Here is a 20,279-nt window from a genome sequence, read left to right as displayed (position 1 = left end):
ACATAGTAGATGCTTAATACATGTTAACTGGGTGATCCCCTCTTGACTCTTTCTGTCATCATCAGGTAAACAGTTTTAGCACTATTTTTCTACACTCACCAGAAAAAAAAAGATAATTCTAATAACCAGTAGGTTCACAAATAACAGAAAAGGGCGGATAGGTTCACTACAATAGACATCAGCCAATGGTGAGGAATTTATACACTTTAAAGTAGACTACGATGGAGGCAACTGCTAAGACATTCATGGATATAAAGGGTTTTTTTTTTGTTTTTTGGTGTTTTTTTTTTTTATTTTTTTACAATTCAAATTGTATCTGGGATTAACGTGAAGAGAGAAGACAGTTTTTTCTCTGGAATATTTCCAAAAATCCTTTTTATAGCATATTTGCTTCAAAAAGATGAATTCTGAATACATGAACTGGGTCAGTGAATATGTAGAGGCTTCCATAATAAACTCTAGTTGAAAGGCAGCAGAAAGATGCACAGAGGTTATGATCTTAACTTTATACAGGAACATAAAATGGAAAACAATCCAGCTGATTTAGTAAGGATATTTATCTTTTAACTTCCAATATGATATCTGAATTCTGAAATATTTCCTGGCTCGGCGTAACAGGGACGAGAAGCGTATTCATATCTAATACAAGATGTCACTTAGCGTGAGCACAATGCATTTGTTTTTCTAGTTTGGCAAGATTTACAAAAAATTTCTGAAGCTACAGTATCAAAATGTCAGCCAATAAGGAAGTCAATAAAAGGAATATATATATATATATATATATATATATATATATATAATGTATACATCCATGCACTCCATCTCATTAGCTTAACAGCCTTTAACAATGTAACTGACTAACATATTTATTGTTCTTGAATGATTCTGTCTCCAGACTTATTCCGGCTTTGATGATCCAATTTAACTTAAAACTGAGCAAAACAAGTGATTCTGTATAAATATCTATATAAATGAAAAATGTTAAAAGTAGACACTGTTCCTGCTTATTTCACAAGAATTTAAAAAATAATGAAGAAAGCCACTCTACGAATCAGTTTTATGTTTATTTGTATTTAACATGATTATACACATTCATGTGTCTAACAAGATCTGCACTGTTACATTAAAGATACAGTACAATAAACATTCAACATGAGGTACTTCATATTTATATATTTGTCCTTCATAAATAATGCTATAAGCCTGCTAAATTCAAGCACCCTGAAGCACAGTTGGCTGCTGTGATCTGAAATTAGCTTAGCTTAAGCACCTTAAAAAAATTCAGTGCAATAATTATGTAGAAATTAAATCATTTACTTAAATACTATTTAAGATATAAAGAATGTTACATTAGAATGCTAGCCTAGTTTCTCTCTATCCCCAGAATTAACACTGAAATACAAAGACTGCCAGGTACATTTAAAAATAGCATCTACAGCATGTTCCGTTTAGTGAAGTTGTGTTTATATACCAAAGTTGTCTGGTTTGTTAGAAATATGGTCTAGTTTTATAATCTATAACTACCAAGAATATATTCAGAAAAGCTAAAGCAAGCACATCAGTTTTCATTTCACTTTGTCTAAAATATTGAAGGGATAACAGATTTAAAATAAAGTTTTCCACTGTAAGTAGGATGTCCAACTTTAACTCAAGAATATCTGCCTAACCTCATCACATGGTAGACCAACACTTTAAAAAAGGAACGAAGGTAAATGTTAAATGAGAATGAGTTTGCTGGCAGGCATAAAAGGGGAATTATTCCATCTGGTTGTCATCAGGTTAATTCTTAAAGCCACCAAGAATGTAACTATTTAAGAAGAGCATGGATTGAACTGAGCATACTTCAGAATAAGGTCATCATGTCTACCTCAACTTCTTGGTGCAATGACATTTTCCTAGTTTCCAAAGCTTTGCTTTTTATAAAAGAATGTACAATGTCTAATCAGGCTCATTTTTTGTTCTTGTTTTGTGGTGGCAAGGAGTAACAGGCAATTTAACTATATTACAAAATAAATTGCAGTAGTTTTTTAGAGAATATTTCCTTTTATTCCATTAGTATTTTGGCTATTCTCCCTATCCACAATATCATGTAATTGTTAAAGCTCTGGGAAAGCTGTCCTGGAGGTATTCTCTAATTACCAGTGACAGTCAACTCTTGATTGTATGGGTGGGGCCAGCAGCACAGAAGATTCTGAAATCTTAGATAATTCACTGTCCTCCTCTATTAGATTAGGTAATAAGAAAGTCACATCTGTTTTAACAGGTAGAAGGAAGAAAGTGGACTGGTAGCACACTAAAGAGAGTGAAGGAAAACTGCCTAGGACCATACTAGGGTGAACAGAGGAATATTTCTGTTCCACTGCCTAGTTGGCGGACATGGAAAAAAGTAAATTCCTGAGTGTGCAAACACACACACGCACACACACCCCAATACTAACCCCTAGCTTCAAAAAGCCAGTCTAGGACTGTGCTGAGCAAGGGGAAGGAGGCAGCCAGAAGCCGCACTCTGGGTGGCGGGGGGGAAGCCATCTCAGGATCATACTGGGCAGGAAAGCAACCCAGGAGTGCATGGACAATTCACATGCAAATAGCCAGGAGGTCAATCATATTCAATATTACCAATAATGTAGGTACCAAAGTGTCATGAACCATTTTAATAAGGAAGATGATTTCTTGTAAAGCAGACATTCCCTTTTTTATGTTGTGCATACAGCACATGAGAAAGCCTGATACAATAATGATATTTTGGATATTAGGTAAAGTCCACTTTAATCCCTCCAGATCATATTCTATTTTTTGTAGGCATATAATACCACTTTAGGGTAGCCAGGGGGCACTATTCTAGCTATCCAGGAATTTAAAAGAATTATCACTAGTGGATATATTATCATATGTTCAAAGCATATGTTAGGTGAAACTGTTATATGTAGTGCTCTGTTAACTTACTGGCATTCAACCAATTGCATGGTCATCTTTTAAAAGAGGATATGGAATATAGTATATAGTAAATAATCTAGACAAACAACTGTTTTGTATGAAGAGCTACACAGGACAAAGCTCCAGCTTTTGTTCCCTCCAAATTGTGAATTCTAGCATGTGTTATCAATTTGGTAACTTTAAGATTTCTCTTCTTTCCAATAAGTGACAAAGCCTGCTGTTATGAATGAAAACTATGATTCTGAAGTTACTACCAAAAGAAATACATGTGCTTCAAAATTCTGTCCTTCTAGATTAAAGAAAAAGAAGTTAACTGTTCTCAAGGAGTCCCTTTAAGAAAAATCCAGCCTTTCAATTTTTCATTGACACCTCCAAGGAAATTGCTACCTTTACCTTAATATGTACCTGTCCAATTAATTTATGTAGCAACTACAAAGTAAAAGCTGAAAAGCAGAGAAAAGAAATAAAAGTTAAAAGTGATTATTACCCACTTGCTATATATTCAACTAAATGCAAAACTATTACTTATAGGTAAAAGAATTTCCTTCCAAACTAGTCAATTTTTTCTTGAGTCTTAAAAATAAAATAACCCTTCCCCTCTATTTTATACTACATATTTACACTATGATCAAAATAAAGCCCAGAGGGAAATTTAAGACAATTATAGAAAGGTTGTTAACTAGACAAAATTAGTAAAGAAAATGTACACAATTTTTCTTAGTATATAGACGCAACTCTTCAAATAATGTAGCCTTAATCAGAATGTGGCTTGTTTGAGAATCTAGTTAGGAGTAGAAAGCTGCATTTTAGGCTAAAAAGTAATTATGAACTGCCCATAGCATTATTAATTACAAATTACCTGTACTGATCACCTATCTGCAGATAAGTAAAGCATCAACATGTCTGAACCAGATATGCACTTCACAGATCACACTTTCTTTTGGAAATGATTTTTTAAGCATAAAATATAAGTTCAGGAATTTGTCCTCCCTGCACACCAGTACCATTAGTACTGTCTGAAGAGCACTGAAACTGCACAGTCACTTTACCACACTGAACCTCTGTCATTCCTTCCTGTCCAAAGTAACTCAATTCATTGCCATCCAAAATGACGCTGGCTGTGTAAAAGGTGTCTGGCTCAATCTGCACAGGATACTCAAACCACACTGGGAAAGTGTTGCTAGATCCATCTGAGAAATATTTGCTTATGTTCTGTCCTAGAATGACACCCTGGCGTTTGAGTTCAATCTTGGCACTGTATTCTGCTGAACCACAACTGGAGCCATAGAGACCAAAGCCAGCAATGAAGACCCTTTTGTCCACAGCAAACTGAATGCTGTCACACCGACCCCGGTATCGCCACTGGTTGCTTCGGTAGGCACAGGACTGGAAGCGGTGGCAGCGCTGTGGAACAAGGCCCTTACGGGCATTGCTCACAAACTCTAGCTCAGGCTTTTTGGCTGCTGTGTACCAAAGAAAGATATCGTTGGTTTCATTCAGAGTCAAAACTCCAGACTGGGCGGCGCCATTTGCAAAGTCATCAAGGGCCATGGTGGGAATTCGAATCAAGTACAGTGCCTTTCCAAGGACCTTCCGTTTATTTTCAATGCTCAGTGACAGCTCCTGGCGCTGACACTCAACTTCAGCCCAATTGAGAGCAGCCTCAAAAACAACAATCTCTTTGGCATTCAGAGTCTCCCTGCGGAGGATACTCTCTAATGTTTGAAAATCAATATCACAGAATCCCTCAGATTTGAGCGCTAGCTCAGCTTGGGCATCGATCACCTCCCAGCAACGCTGGGTCAGGTCGGGTTCTTCAAAGAGGCAGCTCTGGGAAAGCAGCACACAAGCGTTCTTCGCACTTAGACTGGTCTCCAGGAAATTGACGCAGGCGCGGGCGAGATGAGGGACGATGTACTTTTTGGCAGCATAAAGGGTAGCAAGCACTGTGTCAGCAGCCAAGTCAATTTCATCGCAATAGATGTATCTGAAACAAAACACAAATGTGTGAATGGGACTCCAGCAGAGTCCAATATAATCAGCACCAGAAAAACCAACAATGTGCAAGTGGTATGGAAACACACATGGACTGAATGTATATCAATCACAGAGAATGCACCAAAGTAGTTAACTAGGTAAGTTATTCTTCCTGAAATATATGAGTACAGAAGCAAAACAACCCAAAAGCAGGGGTTAACTATCTAAGGTTTCTTTCAATCTTGGCTCATCTTTGAAAAATGTAGTAAAGGATATTTCCAGTGTAAGATGGCAGGTGACAAACAGAAAAAAGAGGAATAAAATCAATGTTCAATTAGTAACCAGAAAAAGTAAAAGTTCAAATGTAAAAAACATCACACAAACATGAATAGAAATGAAGCAATAACAGCCTGAGAGCTTTTCTAGTGTAAGGCAAATACATCCTTTATGTGGAAGGGTTGGCTAGCACAATAGAAATAAAAAACATCATTATAGGATGATAAGCACTGATTTTCACTACACAAGGATCTTTATTATAACATTAACATATATTACAAATGAGGAGGACTTCTTAAAGAAGAGATCTTTTGCAAAATGGAAACAAACCATTTGGTAGTTAACTGATACTTGAGAAAATGATACTTGGACAAAAAGGTGAAATGAACAGCTTGTTTTAGATGTCTTAGATGTTTACAATGAGTCTATCAGATCCTTTGAATCAACCTCCATCACAGTATTAGTCTAACACAATTCAGAGATTAAACATTATGAATATATGGTTACTGAAGTATAAGGTAATATTTCTGTGTTTATTGAGCATATTAGCTTCCCTTCAAAATCTTTTTCTCATTTCACAAGAAAGTCTATGCTCAATATAGTTTACAATGGGTAAGGGGAAAATGTTCTTGCAATTATTTTATGGAGAAATCCTTGCATCATGAGAAATTTCTTAATTATTATGTAAGGTTTTTCTAAGATGCTATCAGCACCAAAAATAAAATAATCTAATGCTGAAAATGGTGGAGAGACAAAAATGAACCCTTTCTGTGCTTGGCAGAGTGTGCACTCTACTGGGCAGACTGCATCTGAAGTATTACATTCGGTCTGGGGATGTCCTATTTTGGAAAGGACACTGATAAGGGTGAGAACATTGGAGAGCGTAAGGGAAAGGTGCCCAGGACAGTTAAGAACTTTGACATCAACCAGTATGAGAATCAGCTAAAAAAGCTGGTTTAGATTGTAGATGATCCAGGGGACAGGATGGTTGTCTTTAACTATTTTACAGGAGAATATGCAAAAGAAGTCTTAGACTATTTCTGCTTACTCAAAAGGACAGAAATAGGAGCAATCAATGTAAATCACTGAGGTAGACTTAGGATCACAAGGAAAAACATTCTAAAAATTACAAAGCAGAAGTTCATTCTACATACTGGAATAAGTTGCTTTAGTGGCTTTCCCTTACTGGAGAACGTTATACCAAGGCTGAATGGCCATTTGTAAAGTCTAGTGTACCTGGCATTTTTAGTCAGACATAGCTTGAATGAGGTGGTCTCTGAGGTTTCTTCTAACCCTGACATTCCTATGATTCTGCACGTCTAAAACAACTTTGCCCTGCTTACCTTCTTGCACAAGTAGAGCTTATGATTATAAATCAGATAATGCACATAAAGTACTTTGTAACAATAAAATGCTACGCAAATGTGAGCAACTACTGTATTTCAGCAGAGAACTTCTGTTTTCTTTTGTGGAGATATATTTTTCTATAAATGATATGTTTTGTAAACTCATTTAAAAGTGGAAAAAAAATTCCTCCCATTCACAAAGAGGCTTATCTTAGATATACATCCTAATTTTTAAAAAAAATCTCAGATTTTTCTGAAAAGTTGTGATTTTTAGGACCAGTAAATGATGAAAAAGGGTCTTTAGCCCAAACTGGCAGTTAACCAAAGCTATCAACTTGGGTGAAATTTCCTTAAGTTGTCAAGAGTCTGGAATAATTACATAAATATATTTATATGTATTCCTTCCAACTTTAAAAATAAATAGCACATTACTGACAAACTTTATGTTTTTAATGTGAAGAAAAGCCAATTCAAATTTCTACACATTTCTGGGGACCTTGTGAAACTTCCACTGTCATTTCTAGAGACAAATACCTTCAAGGAGCTTAGGATCATAGCTTAAGGACTGCAGGATTATAGATTTAGACCTGAAAGGAACATTGGAGGCAAAATGGAAAACAACCATCAAGTGTAACCCCCTTATTTTATAGATGTGGAAACTGAAGGAGAGGAACATAAATTAACTTGCCTACCTTCACAGAGGCAGGCAAGGTAAGATCTGAGCCCAGGTCCTCCAACTCCAGAACCAGAGAATGACCCAGATCTATAGTACACTTTGGAAACAATATGTCAGACCTAGAACCTATTATCTGCCCCTTACGTTCAATATAACAGAACATTCAACAAATGATCTCCAAAACTGGTTTCCTATCTTTACTTAATTCCCTTCCCCTGATCAGAGAGATCACCATTTTCCACCCTCAAAACAAAATAAACAAGTAATATTCATTATATTTTTCAATTTTTTTGTAACTGAAGTACTTTTTTAATCAGTGAGAAACTTACATGGATGAAAAGATATACACTGACAAAAAAGATATTTAAATGAACTGGCTTTAATTATTATGGGATAGCCACCTGCTCTGGGAATCTCTTAGTTGAAAGCACTGAATTTCTGAAAGTTACTTTGGTTTTTCTATTATGATTCAACTTTAAGAAAAATATAACTCAAAAAGTTAGACCCATCCTCAATGAAACAGTATAAAGAAATAAGGATGGTAGTTGACAAGTGAAGTTAAATAACCAAAATCATATCCCTGATCTTTTATTACTAAGGATCAAGTCTAGACTAATATGTTGAATAAATATACCAACTGCGACACATGACAAAGGACTAGTGAGGCACTGATGCTTAGCATCAGCTGAAGGCAGGTAGGTGGTGCAGCAGACAGTATGCTGAGCCTGGAGTCAGGACCACTTGAGTTCAAGTCCAGCTTCTGACACTTACTAGTTGCTTGACTCTGGGAAAGTCACTTACCCTGTTTGCCTCAGTTTGTTCAACTGTAAAATTACAGCACCCATCTCTCAAAGTTGTTATAAGGATCAAATGAGATGATACCTGTAGAACACTTAGTGCAGTGCCTGGCACATAGCAGGCACTACACAAATGTCTATTCTTTCACCTCTTTCCCTTTTAATGGAAGAATGAGGACATGCTGATATCCCTTTAGGTATGGTGAATACTTAGTAATTCCTCCTTGGTCGTGCTACCAAATGTCCAATCTGAGCCCAGTCATGAGGAGTATGATATGCTGACTACAAAGTTATGAAGTTGCAATTATTCCATTTCCCTTGACTTTAACAAAATAACATATCAGCTATATTAGTATTATTTGGCATAAGCCCATATTTTACAATTTGATAGAAAACTGAATATGCTCCTTAAAAAACTAAATAAAACAACTCCCTTAGATATTAATATATTTATAAAAAGCTTAATCTTGAAGCAAAAATGATTACTAGGACTTTTTAAAGAAAAGGTAAAACTTGTGGTTTTATATAAAATCTTATTATATATGTTACATAAGCTACATTCAATATATTTCTTTTGTCTTTGCTTTTCTTGTCATATTCTCTAACTGCTGAAGATTATATACTGATCCAAATGTGTTACTTGACTCTGCAGTTAAGTCAGAATGCTGAATTAATGGCATACTATTATTTTCTTCAGTAATAGAAGGCAATGTCAAATGTAAGAGACCGGAACTTCACTGCAGAAATAATCTGAAGGTGAAATTTATTTTTTCTTCACATGGACATATCTAAAATGACTGCAAAGGGAATAAAGAAATGGCTGTTTTATGACATTTTGAAGCTATATGTTCCCTTATGTGTCTAATTTCACTGTACTCTAATGTTGAAGTTACATCCAGCAGCACTCATCAGCTTCCAAAATTTAGCAGGCTTTCAAACCACAGCTAAAATGAGGACCTAAATACTTTCAAGTACAAGTTTCAAAGATATCAAAAATATTTCTATTTTCAGTAGAGAGCATGTAAAATGTAACATTTATTTTTAGCTGTTCATGGAATCACAACAGAATGTGGTAGGTTAGTTACACAATAAATCAGTGAATAGTTGTCAACATGTATGCTTTGTATATATGTTTTTTATTCCAATGAACTGAAATCCCTGCAGCAGTACTTTATCTTTTGCTCTGTTTACTATATTGTGGTATAGTAAAGGTTAAGAAAAGATATTTGGCAAGCATTATTTAGGATGACTAATGGATTAAAAGGCAGTAATTGAGAACTACAGCATTATATTATACAGCATTAGTACCATGCTACATAGGCTGATTATTTTTAACAGCTTAATGTTCACATAATTCTGGGAGATACTAGTGTTCATCACATACCAAATGACTCTTTAATAAACACAAAAAGAAAAAACAACAACACTATGTAACTCTCTGTTTCTATATTGTAACTTCAACATTAAAAGAAAAAAAGAGATGGTTTTTCTGGGAACCTCAGAGGCAGGAAGACCTGGGTTCTACTCTTGTCTCTTACCTATACTAAATGTATAACTATGGTCAAGTCACTTTACCCAAGATATGAGTAAGAGATAAGCTGCAGATATTCACTGGTGGAGGGAGTTTCTAGACCAGGAGTTCTCCATACTGCTGAAAGTGTAGGTTGGAATCAAAACAATAGTATAAAATGAATATTAGTATATTTCAAAAGGTAGTTCATGTTCTAGATCTTGGTACTATCCTAAAATGACAATCTTAGAAAACACTGAAATATCTTATACTCTGTCTTCTAAGGAAATGAGTTCAAAATACAAGTATAGCTTTAAAAATAATGACATTATCTATGGGTACTAATCTTTCAGAATTATGTGAGATTAAATGGTTAAAAGCAATCAGCATATGAATTAAGGCACTATGATAAATACAATAATGCTGTAGTTCTCTCCATTATTGCTTTAAATCTGTTAGATATTCTAAGTAATATTTGTTTAAAAAACTTTCTGCACTCTTAAAAAGTCATTGAGTTTTAGAGCCCACAAAAAACATCCCTTTCCGACTCTTTATTTTACAGTTGGGGTAACTAAAGAAGGCCTAGAAAGACCTGGTGACTTACTCAAGATCATATCACTAATTAGTAACAAATCTAGGATCAGAACCCAGTTCTCCTCACTTCCAGTTCAGTTTTCTTTCCATTAATGGACAAAACATTTTTTTAAAGTTAAAGCTTAAATTAGCCAGATCTATTGTTTTATCGATGCTGAGTTAAAAATCAATTCAGAGCCATGTGTACAAAGACCACATGATAAAATTTTCAATTAAGAAGCTTATATTGTACAACACACTTTTAAATGTAATCATGTACAGTCCTTTTTGGGTATTGAATGTAAATATCAAAACAGCAAACTTCTTCTATTCATGCTTCTGTTGATGTTAAAATCTAACTCACATGTTACCTGTGCCACTAGCAGAGTAACCAGACAACACAAACAACTCTTTTCCAACACATAAATGATGCTTACTTCAGCATAGCGAGAAAAGCAGCAGGTTCGACATCTGGTATACGGATTTCATCTTTGTCCTCAGCAAGCTCTCCATAAAACATTGCATGGAATACAGAGCTCCCAACAGCTAAAACATACTGTGGAGAAAGGGAAATCTTATTTCATGCTCTAAATTGAAAGCACTTTTAACAAAAAACAAAACAAAAATCTACACAGGAGAGTTACTATGAACAATCAGTTTTAATAGCTATGTAGCACCAACACCAGCTCATCTGAAAAAGCAAAAACATTAAAATCTTACAGTTGTGATATAAATCTTACATGTAAAAACAGCCTTTGAGTTCTATGATAGTTGCCCAAATGTTTAAAAGTGACTACTGAACTGGCACCCACAGAAAAATCTTATCTAACAAACCAACTCTCAGAGAGTGGTAAACACACACTACTTTGCCAGCCTGTCATAGCAACTTCCAGTCACAACAGATTTTATCATATGACTAAAACTTCAAGAGTGTGCATATATTGACGAGGGTTGTAAAAATAAAAAAATGGGGGCAAAGACTTATTAAGCAGCCAAAGTACCACACAGAAGCAGCTCCCTTCCTGATATGCTTTTCCCCAATCCTCTAATAAATAAATAAAGCTTAGATACAATTAACCATGCAGTCACTGCTTGTCAAAGGAAATCTGTTCACACTAAGTTCCAGCCTATTAGTTAAAAGTTTCCTCTTTGTTATTCCCAGGTCGAAACTGATAATGCAGCTGTTGCTTACTTTGTGTCCTGGCAACCGCTGTGTCCCACCTGGTGGCCCAACCACAAAATGAACATCTGCCATCAAATCATTGTTGAACATCACCGCATTTCTACAAACAGAGGCAGTTCATTAATTCACAGCATCCAGCATTTTTTATACACCCGGTCCACACTCCCACTGGCCACAAAGATTGAAGCCAAGCAATATTTCAGTTACTTCAACGTAAAACAATCAACAAAGATTTTAAAATATATAACCATGCTTGTAATCACTAAAAATGTTTGTGAACTAAAACAAAAAACTCATCCAAGCTTTTTATAGAGCAAAGAGTTCCCATTATCTAAGAATTTAACTATGCATGTCTCATGGGCACAACTACATGAGTTAAATATTACAGCTTGCAAAAACATTTTTATCTTAGAGGAAAACAGCTGTACTATTTGGAAAAGATGAGACACATTTTCATTACCAACAAAGCTTCCGAATAGGATAGGAAACACATATCTGAGTTAAAAACAAGTTGCAGGATGTACCAAAGTAAAAACTTCAAATGAATATAAACTTTTAGAGTAAACAGAACGGTCTGTGTACTTACCTTTCTCTGATGGTGGGATAAAGCCCCTGCCAATTAGGGGCTGGAATAGTATTATTGTTATTGAGATTCTGCTGGTGGTACTGCTGGACAGTGCTTGTACTGGAGTTGGCTGGCTTCTTACGGGGAAAAATATCAGCAGCCATCTTCTTCTTCTTTTTGGTCCTCAAGGTAATGATTTCATAGCAAACTGGAGGCAACTTGCTGCTGTTGCCGGTATTCGCCTTCTTAGAGCTTTTCTTGGACCTGTTCTTGACAGTCTCTGGAAGCATCAAAAAAAAGGTGAGACATTTCATGTTCTTTCCCTTGTCATCTACCATGAGGGCTGTATGTCTGTCTGTGTAGCTAGTTAGCCTACATAGGTAAGATCATTAAGAAAAATAGAATGGATGCCAAGAATTTAAAAGTATGCAACAAAGCCGATTTTTGCTTCTCTTCCAGTGAGGCAAGGTGACCTTTTCACTATGATGAATAAGAAACTGGCTTTAAGTTTGATCCAGTACTTGATTTGTTAAATACATCTCCATTATGATTCTTGATTCTTTTATTTGCTTCTAAAAGCCTTTCTCTGTTTCCCAGATCACCTGAAAATGCTACACCGTGCAAAGAAGATATACATAGAGCTGTAGCACTTGTTTTCTGAATTAGGTTAACAAGATGTGCTTGCTGTAGCAGTGCGAGTCTGTTCAGCTGGCTGAAGTTGTGTGTTGAATGGATCGGACGAGAGTAGGTATTACAGCCCTGCAGATGGAGTCAGACAGCCAGTGCTTTGAGCCAATAGCTGAAGTCACCGACAATGATTGGACCAAGAAACACAGTGACACCTATTGTAATGTGCACAGTTCCTATGTTAAAGGGACAGCAATTGCTTTTTCTTGCTCACTGTGCATTCAAAAAAGAAACTACATACAGAGCATATTTAAAATGCAAGAAATGAGTTTAGCCCTGTAGTGGTTTTTTTTCGCCTCCTCTATAGGCAGATAATTTTTTTCAGGGAAAAACAAACAGCACCAATTAACAAAACACATTTTCTCCTTTTATTTCTACCAGAATAATTTTCCAGGCAGCATTTAATTCAGAGTACTTTAACACAATTCTCAAGCCTAAAAGCCTAAAAGAATTAATAGTAAAACCATATTAAAGAAATTTATTGAAGGAAAATCTTTTAATAGTCTCTTTTGATGCAAGTTATACTATAGTACAAAACAAGAAGGAGATGAGATCATGCATTTATTTTAATTTACTGTGTTTCTAGCCGCAATAATGCTTATTGACAGGAATCCCAAATCTCAACACATTTAATTAGACTCACTTATAGAGATCTGGTTGTACTACATCATTTAAAAAAAACTTTTAGAGATATACAAATAATATTCATGAGACAGAATATATTGCTGTTTAAAGGCTGTAATTCACTGAAAATACACAAGCTGGCGTTATTTACTGAGTTCAGGATTTGAAATTTAACTCAGAGTTGATAGTTTTATTTAGCTTTGTCATAAATTTAAAGCAAATTAATCAGAAGCTTTTAATATCAAACTAATAATAAGCCCATTTAAAACATTAAGTACACTACTATTTTGTTTTTTAAATGACACATGCAGGTTTTTCCTGCTCTAAGTCATAAAAATAGGAGCTACTGAATGGCATATATAAGTTTAACATTCATTTCCGGCTCCTGGGGGGAAAAAAGGAGTATTACAGTCAAAGCACCTGTTCTATATTCTTAACATGCTTATTTGTAAAGAGGAGCTGATAAGGAGGATAATTTAATCTTATCCCCATATTTATTCTGATTGCTTCCCCATTGGCTCATTCAAAACACAAGCCATTTTCTATCTCCATGTATCTCATTGTTACTCTTCTCTACTCTTTTGTTCCCTATTACGCCATCCTTACGAATAACCTACTAAAGATCATACAAAAAGCTGCAATCATACATCATCTGTTCCTTCATTTCCCATCTTCCACAATGAATTCAGCTATATCCTTATCTATCCTCCTCTCTTTCCTGCTTCTGCAGGACGAGGTGGGCCCTCTTCCTTGTCAAGACCACATGACCCATTTGTACCCTCGATTCCATATCTTGTTATTCTACAAAACCTCAATCCACTCATGATGATCTCTTTCTGTCTCTCTGTCTCTCTCTCTCTACCTCCCTCCCTTCACAATCTTTCCTGTGATTTGATTAAATATTCTGATGTCTCTTCTACGCTAACACATGCACACATGTGTGCACACGCCCTCCCTCCCCCACCCTGGAATCCATCTGAATGTCTTATATTTCTCCTCTTCTTACTATTAGGCTTCCAGAAATAGTAGACTATATGATCTGTTGCTTCCATTTCCTCAACATCCACTTGTTCAAACCCTGCAAGGACTTTAGAAACTTCAAGATATCCAGTGACCTCAATTGCCTAATCCAAAGGCAGAATCTGATCAGGCCTCATCTTCCCAGTCTATACCTTCTTGATAGTTTCTCTTCCTTTGGCTTCCGCGTCACTATTCTTGTCTGGTTCTCCCATCTGTCTGACCACGACTGCATCATTTTTGCTAATTCACTTCCTTTTTCCTTATTCCCCTGTCCCCACCCCTCAAAATCCCATTGGGATTCATTAGGTAAATGGGATTAAACAGTAGTGGTCAGAGTTAAAAATTGCTAATGTCTCTTTGGTCTTTAATTGTGGTAAACTGAACTCACAACTTTCAGTTTTATCTCTGGCCAGTCCTTCTAGAATCTAAGTCAGAGTTTGTAGTTTTAATCTTATCTCTGTCTCTGATACTGCTTCCTATCTCTTCCTTTAAGCTGCTGGTCTGTTCACCTGATTCCAGGTCTTAGTTTTCTGTACCACCTTGCCTGCCTTTATATAAGCAGGAACATTTCATCCTCACTGCCACTCCTCCACAGACCCTAGCTCTGAACCTACCAAGAAGACAGATTTTACGGATCAAATATAATCCGTGTGTGTGTGTGTGTGTGTGTGTGTGTGTGTATGTGTGTGTGTTTAACCCTCTTCCTCTCTGTTCTTTTCCTTGATAATATCATCTATTTTCATGTTTTTGAGAATCATTTTTATGTTGATGATTATCAAACTAATAAATCCAACCTTAGTCTCTGAGTCCCACATTTCCAATTGCCTACTGGACACTGATTAGATGTTCCACCAGATTTGAAACTTAACATGGCCAATATCTGAATACATCATTTCCCCCTAAAATCTGACCATCTCTTCAAGTTCTCTATTTCTGCTGGTAGCATCCTGTTCCCAATTATTTGGTTTAAAATTTTAGCATTGTCGACACTTCCCTTTTTTCATCACCGATACACCTCAGCAACTGCCAAACTTTGTTGAATCCTCTTCCACCAACGTTTCTCACAACTTATCCTGTATGTTCTACTTACACTACCTTATTTTAGAACCTTATTACTTCTCACTTAAACTCTGTAAGTATCTCTGTTGAGAGTCACTGGTCTATTCCTTTTTCAATCTATCCTTCAAAAGCTGTCAAAATAATATCTCTCCCCTCCTCAGAAACATGGTTGTGTACAATATAAAACATTAACTCCTAGCTTGAGACTTATAGCCTTCAACACTTTGCTTCCAACCTACCTTTTCAGCCTTATTCCACTCAATTCTTGTCATGTACTCTACATTCCAAGTAATGTTGAATTTGACCTGCTCACTCTTATCCTTGTGCATTCACTCAGATGACCTCCTACATGACTAAGATGTACTCTCTTCCTCATTTTTGCCTTATGAAATCCAACTCTTGAAAGTCCAGTTAAGATGACACTGTTTTTCCTGATCTCTCAAGCTGGAAGGCGGTGTCCCTCCTCATACTTCTTTGAGTATGTGGTTTAGTCTTCTCCTTTGCCCAAATCACTGTCTACTCTATACCATCCTTACTAGGTACATGTCTCATCCCTACATCTGACTCATCTCTAGTTCTAGTACCTCGAATTATGCCTTTAAACACCTATGGTACTCTTACATCTCAAGTTGAACTGAAATGTTCCTAGACGCTAAGGTTTCCTGTTTTCATCATCATAACTGTCACAGCAGTTTGTCAGGGCCACTATAAGAAATATTAATAGTAGAAAAGTTTTCTCTTTCTTGGCTCACTGACTCATGGATAAAACCACAATCTTTGACGTAAACTTTTCTACTTTTATTTGAAAAAGACTGAGTACTTTCAGCTTACTTATTGCAACAAAACAAACACTCAGAGTTGCCGTACAAATGTAAACAAAGGAATGGTTTCAGATGAGGCCTGCAAATAAAAAGCCATACAAATATCAAGAACTTAAATCAACAACTCTGAAAGTATACATCAGTATCTAAGGCATTTCAGGAAGTAAAGCAAAATATGTGAATCCTGTCTTTGCTTTGCATAAGAAAACCATACAGAGTCACGACTTATTTATTCAGAGGTTTTTCACACATGGTACATACATACTGCAAGTTTGCTGAATCAAACTGGGCCAATTCAAATAATATGAAAAACACTTAAAAAACCAGCAGAAAGCAAAAAAAATCTCTGGGCCCCAGTGCCTGACGCTCACAGACGTCCTCAGACCTTTCCTCACTCAATTCCGACCTCGGACAGCCCTCAGAGGCTCAAAGGTGCTGCTGGAGGCGCACCTGACACCGGCTCATTCTCGTGGAGAGCCTGGAGGACGGCACATCTGGCCCTGCTCCTCTCTGGAGGAGAGGAGTGAGCCCCGCGGCCGGACGCGGCCGGACGCGGCCAGGCTCCTCCCTTCGGGGTGCGACCTTCGGAATCTTCCCCTCCCGTGGGGAAGCCGTAACCCCACCTCGGCACACATCCTGTATCCCACACCGGCGGCCCTCCTCCCTTAAGGTGTGTCGTTACTGCCGAAACAGCTCATTAAGCATGCGCGGTTGCGCTTTGGCCTCTTAACGTAGCCCTGACTGGTTTGAGCCAGATGGGTCTATATCTGGATTCGGAGGTCGAAGCAAACCCATCAGCTTTCATTTGATTGGCTGCAGGCGCTCGCAAGGATATGGTTACTTTGTGTCAGACGCAGTCCAGGTGCTGAACCCGCAGCGGCGCAGCCTTAACCCTAGTCCGGGTGTTGCAGCACCCTCTGAATGGGATCTCGCAGGTCAGCCCTCCAACCCCAACCTCCTCACGTTACATGTGAGGAGACAGAGGTCCAGGAGGTGACCCGCCAACCAAAGCCCTGGGGGGCCTCCACCCGGATCTTTCCAGTGCATCCATTTTAATAAGGTGATTTTGTTTGCCAGCCCATACTAGAATGGAAAAAACATGGCATAGTGGAAAGGAAAATCAGCTCACTGAATTCATCATTTGCCTCAGCCACTTACTTGCTGCGTATTCAACATCAAATCCCTCAAAATCTCCGAGCCTCATTTTCCTCACCAGTACAACGGCAATTAATGCCTATACAATGTCTCTATAGTCTGTCCTTAAGCATGTATGTGGGGGACGCTACAAATGGACAGTGATAAGAATTTGGAATCGAACAAGCCAACAAACACTTTTTAAGTGCCTGAGGCACTGTGCTGAGTGCTGGGGATAAAAATAAATAAATGAATGAAAAGAGAGGCAAAAAACAGTCCCTGCTGTCAAGGGGCAGTCTAATGGTGGAGGCCACATGCAAACAACTAGGTACAAACAACATACACAGAGGGCAAACTGCAGGAATCTCAGAAGGAAACCGTGAGCATTAAGGGGGAGTCATGACAGGCTTTTTGCAGAAGGTAGGACCTGAAGAAAGCTAGGGAAGCTGGGGGGCAAAGATGAGGACAATTCCAGGCTTGGGGAAAAGTCAATAAAAATATCAAGATTCAAGGGATGGAGTGTCATATATGAGCAACGGCAAGGAGCACAATGTTCCTAGATCACTGAATAAGTGAAAGCCAAAACATGACAAGATTCTAGATTCTGGAAGGCTGTATCATCAAAGAAAAAACTTCTGTTAAATCCTGTCAAGGAAGACTAGAATGGACCTGGTGACATATATTTAATATACAACCACCCACATTCAGGGAGGCATATCCCCAGGCTATCCACTAAATAACGATTTTTTTTTTCCACAATACAAATTTTCAAGAATATTACTAATTCTTAAAATGTCAATAATTAGCATCCATAGAGAAAAGACCTAAACTGACCAAAATCACAAACACAATCAACACTGAATTAACTTTTTCTTGGAGAGCCTAGAAAAAAATAAGAAATTACTATATCTGAAAAGAGAAGAAAGATGTTAGTAAGCAAGTAGAGGGTGGAAAAGCATGTTATATTCATTACCATCATAAATATAAAGAATATAGGGCATATAACTTTATAGCTAGAATAGATTTTTTTAGTACATCTATTCAAACTTTTATATATAGATATAGATATATATGAAAAATAAGACTGAGAGAGACCAACTAATCCTTATTTCTGAAATCTTTCTAGGGGAGCATACTACTTCTCAAATACATTTTAGAAACACTATTAAAGATAGATCTAGAACTAGTTAAATGATTGGGCTGAAAAAAAACTGTCATCAATAGTTCACTGTCTGCTTGGAAGGAAATCTACAGTAAAATACCCCTAAGATTTTTGCTAAGCTTGTACAAACATTTTTTGTCAATGGCTAAGATAAAAGTAGATGGTGCTCTTGTTGAGAGGATGCAAAATAATTTTGACAATCTAGAACGCTGAACTGAATCTATTAAGATGAAACTGAATGTGAATAAATATCAAGTCAAAAATCTGGATATAAAAAAATTCAACTTAACAAGTACAAAGAGAGAGACATCATTGGATGGCAATTTGTCTGAAGAAAAGGGTGCAGGGGGAAAGCAGTAGATAACAAGCTCAATTAGCAAGCAGTGCAATACAGAAGCTAAAAAACCAACGTAAAATTACCATAAGCATAACTTCCATAAGTAAAGATGTGAAGATCCTTCTGTACTTTATCCTAGTGAGACTCCATATTACACACTAGTTGGTTTATGAATAGCACAATTTTAGGAAGGACATAGAAAAACTACAGAATATCTCAAATGGAAAGGAATTTTCAGTTCAGGCCCTCTAGAAGATTCAGTGGGAACCTGACAACTGTCTTCAAGCACTGGGACTGTTATGTTTACTAGAGTCTTCAATTCTATTTGTCTCCCAAGGGCAGCAGTAATAGGCGGTTCAAAAAGTATAAAGAGACAAATCTAAGTTTGATGTCAGGGGGAAAGAAACTTATCTAATTCAAGTTATAAAATAGGGGAATGGGAGATTGGGAGAAAGTGCTGGGAAAGAGAGGGGAAGTACAAGCAGAGGCTAGATGACCACTTATCAGTTGAGTGGCAGGGTTCTTTTATGGGGTCTGAGTTGGGGAAGATGGTCCCTGAGGTTCCTTCCAACTCTGTACTTTGAAGATTTTGTGAAGGGCTATATACTTAGAAGGCTACATGATTATATAAATTGGCAAGATCCTAGAAGATCTAAAAGATATGAATCACATAACAAGAAGAAAAAGATAACTACTTTCATTTCAAAAATCTTTATGTAACCTTAAGAATACATGAAAAATACTTTAACCAACTTAAAAATATTAAACACATGTAAGATGATAACAGTTGTGTTAGAAATCAAGTTATATGTTCCTGAAGATCTAATATTCTATACTTTTTCTGCATTGTCAAAATTGGTTTTAAGGAGAAGAGGAGAAAGGAAGCCTGTGAAATAAAGTAAATTGAACTTACTGTTATCTATATTATATCTAGATTTTAAGGTTTTGGGGCAATAATCATTACATTATACTTCTTTGTGGGGATAATCATTTTATTATACTTCTCCTCACACTGCCAAGAGTACTGATTTTCATGGTTGCTTCAAGGATATGTTTTTAATAGCTAATGAATTTATTTCCCAAAGGAATTTAAATTTTCACAAGCATGAATTTCTCTACCAGAAAAAATACTATTTAAAAGCCACAGACAAAGTGTCTAGTTCAAACAACTGAGTATTTATTTGGGCACTGCCTATTTCTACTTTGATAAAGAAGTTGGGCAATAGAGATGACTATGGAAATCATTTTTGGTTGTTTCTCAACTCTCAACTTCTAGAACAAAAGGAGAAATCTGGGTGACTTGTTTAAAAAAAAATCCAAAATAATAATTATGACACTGAAAAAATCAGTCACAGAACATACTGCCATGAGTTAACATCAACAACCTGGGACAGAGCTTTATAGGACTTAATTATAATTGGATAATATTCAATATGACAAATTCAAGATATATCTTCAAGGACAGAGGATGCTCTATGAAAAGCAGTGCAATGGGAAGAAAAACAATAGCCCCGGAATCATAACATGGATAGTTCAAGGATCTCAGTTTCTTCATCTGAAAAATGGGGAGGTGAATCAGTTAACCACGAAAGTAT

At 36.7% G+C, this 20,279-nt stretch overlaps 1 protein-coding gene across 2 annotated transcripts in view; it reads right to left on the bottom strand.

The window, feature by feature from the left end:
- Positions 1 to 1,045: 1,045 nt before the first annotated feature.
- Positions 1,046 to 20,279, bottom strand: part of BTBD3 (BTB domain containing 3) — a 49,549-nt gene continuing 30,315 nt past the window's right edge. Inside the window, exons 2-5 of one of the 2 annotated variants that reach the window (XM_072634470.1) lie at positions 11,862 to 12,120; positions 11,285 to 11,375; positions 10,530 to 10,648; positions 1,046 to 4,924 (exon numbers count right to left, since the gene is read on the bottom strand). In XM_072634470.1, coding sequence (XP_072490571.1) covers positions 3,892 to 4,924; positions 10,530 to 10,648; positions 11,285 to 11,375; positions 11,862 to 12,004 — 1,386 coding nt within the window. In that variant the 5' untranslated portion in view covers positions 12,005 to 12,120 and the 3' untranslated portion in view covers positions 1,046 to 3,891. Of the gene's footprint in view, positions 4,925 to 10,529; positions 10,649 to 11,284; positions 11,376 to 11,861; positions 14,251 to 20,279 lie in introns of those variants that run through there. The other variant, XM_072634469.1, reaches the window with a different exon arrangement.

The sequence above is a fragment of the Notamacropus eugenii genome, chromosome 1 (genome assembly GCF_028372415.1).
Source record: "Notamacropus eugenii isolate mMacEug1 chromosome 1, mMacEug1.pri_v2, whole genome shotgun sequence".
NCBI lineage: Eukaryota > Metazoa > Chordata > Mammalia > Diprotodontia > Macropodidae > Notamacropus > Notamacropus eugenii.
This window is presented reverse-complemented; position numbering and strand designations above follow the sequence as displayed.